Genomic DNA, 2,610 nt, shown 5'->3' with positions numbered 1-2,610 from the left:
GAGAATTCATGCCAAACGATATTTGAGAATTACAAAACATCCTGAGTTTCATGTTGGAATAAAATTTTAATCTTATAAAATGTGATCCGTAGACGGATGCGTTGACCACATCCCAGAAAGATAAAGAAGAAACACACTGCTTAGACACAAGCCGATAAAAATAAACTTGGCGATTTTCTAACTCTCTTCCGGGAAACCACATTTGTGTTTCTTGCTTGAGTAGTGGTATAAGCGGTTTCAATGGTTTTTCCCGAGTCCACCGTTACTTATAAAACGGTCCGCTGCAAATGGAAGCAAGCACAGAGCTCGATCAGCTTTCGTACGAGTCAAATCACAGTCTTGCGGGATCTTTTTTCATTATTTCTATCTACGGATCACTCAGCACGAATCATGAACTTGATCGGTTCCTTTGGTCTTTACGTTTTCGTTTCAGTGTTGACAATCGCCCAAAGTCAAGACACCGGGTTCCAGTTCCAAAAGCATAAAAAGATTGGTGAGTTCCACAATTCAAATCCCGATGAAAGTGAGAAAACGGCGGGTACGCACTGTTCTTACATGAATCGGTCATACACTAAATTGTTCTACCCAGACCGATCGTACACAGAATGATTTGAAAAAAAATTATTTCACACAAAAGCATCCCGGACGAAACGATTCCAGACAATGTTATCATAGACAATATTACATTCTTAACGTCATTATTCTACAAAAGATCTTCGGGTAAAGCAACTCCACGAATCATATGAGCGTGGAGATTCACAACTTACACAACCTGGTGGTCGTGTTCAGAGTCATTTTATTACCGAAAATAGTTGACACATGTGAATTGCTTACCCACTGTGAATATTAGGTTGGAGGTCTGAGGTTAATTTTTTTTGTCTGTAGATTGTCGAATGTATAGTAAGAAATTACGCGACATCAAGGTGAACACTACCTCCAAACCCTACAAACAGCACGTTGATCTGCAACCCATGCCAGGTTATTGGTTCAAACCAGCGCAGGTTTACGTTGATCGATGCGGTGGCATCTGTCGCTCTGGCACATCCAGCCAGCAAATAAGTAAACGGATGATTGATGTTTATGTTGAGGTTGGTTCTGTGTTCAACAACAACGGAGAGAACGGCATGTGCGCTGTTGTGAAAGTCGAAGAACATACCAAGTGCAGGTAAGAATAAACCACTATAAACCTCAACGTGTGTCAAGTGTTCGCTTTCGATGTATACGGAGTCGTAGAGAATTTTAAAAATTTGAGAAACGCAGAAAATCTTCGACACCGCCTAAAAATTCCGGGATTCGAATTAATATTTTGGAATGCTTGTGCGCATGTTGTTTCATATAATTGCTCAATATTTCCAAAAAATCTTTTCCCCGTTGTGCGACTTGTGCAACAGCGGAACACTTTTCATCACATTTTTGGTGAAAAAATCCCCAATTCGGGCGTAAATACGTACCCTCGACTTTTTTTCCAAGGGTATTTAGCATTGTCTAGGAGTTGATGGGGCGAATTTACACCCAAAATTGGCTTATGCCGTGAGGGCTCAGAACGCGAAATCCCACCGAGCCATTAATATCGTACCGATGATGTAGACATACTTTTCCTATCTACCGAGATTGTAATGTTATCTACAAACCGCGATTCCGTTCGGCAATTTTTGGTCGGTATCGAGTTCTCAATGTCGGATGTATTTTGTACGTGAATTACAATTGTTACTGACACGGCTGGTGATTACTGTTTTATTATGGAAAATAACAATCTGCAGGTGTATGTGTAAACAAGAGGAGAAGGACTGCAACATGCGACAAATGTACGATAAGAAGACTTGCAAATGTATGTGCAAGGAAGAAAACGAGAAAAAAATCGAATGCATGAGCCAACCAGGAATGCGGTGGGATGAAAAGAATTGCCTTTGCATGTGTGTAGATATGGGGATGAGTTGTTCGACTGGATCGAAGTAGAGCAAAGAGAAGTGCGAGTGAGTATTATTATCCAAAATTTGTGTACCGAGAATTCTTACGGCGATATCATCGAGCGACCGCACTTTAATGGTCTCAATTCAGATTCGCTACGTCAACAATTTCTATGATCCATGCTACATAATTACGGACATTCATTCGATTTCAGATGTGTAAAAAACTAATCCCATACTCGGAGTCTCTCTGCGAATCTACGACGCGGCTTCACATCTCTGCAAGGAGCCTCTTGTGCTTGATGAATTCTTTTCGGTTTCGCAATGAAAATCATCTTAAGCAGTATTGTAAGTTGTTTTTCACAAGTGAAAAATTTCGTTTTATTATCCTCGAGGAAAAACTTGTATGCAAAACTTCTGTTTAATCGAATAAATATAATGTGAATTAAAAAAACCAACATCGTCGCACGGAACTATACCGATCCCTGAAAAACATTCTGAGTCTGATGTTGGAATATAATTTCAATTTCACAAAAGGTAATCAGCAGCTCGTCGCATCAACCACATCTCACAGCGATGAAGAAGAGACCTTCGACGTAGAAGCGAACGGTTGAAATAATAGATTGTTCATCAAGGATGCAAAGTAGATTTTTTTCACGGCGCGCAAACCGAAGACGAAAATAATTGCAAACACACGAGGTGA

General features: G+C 40.2%; 1 protein-coding gene across 1 annotated transcript; it reads left to right on the top strand.

Moving 5' to 3' along the window:
• Window positions 1-287: 287 nt before the first annotated feature.
• On the top strand, window positions 288-2,177 carry LOC124409065 (vascular endothelial growth factor A-like). The gene is given in 5 exon segments (XM_046886458.1): window positions 288-337; window positions 339-493; window positions 886-1,165; window positions 1,761-1,973; window positions 2,123-2,177. Coding segments are annotated over 4 exon segments (681 nt in total). The 3' UTR covers window positions 1,957-1,973; window positions 2,123-2,177.
• Window positions 2,178-2,610: the final 433 nt, after the last annotated feature.

Source organism: Diprion similis, chromosome 8 (assembly GCF_021155765.1).
Source record: "Diprion similis isolate iyDipSimi1 chromosome 8, iyDipSimi1.1, whole genome shotgun sequence".
NCBI classification, from domain to species: domain Eukaryota; kingdom Metazoa; phylum Arthropoda; class Insecta; order Hymenoptera; family Diprionidae; genus Diprion; species Diprion similis.
This window is presented reverse-complemented; position numbering and strand designations above follow the sequence as displayed.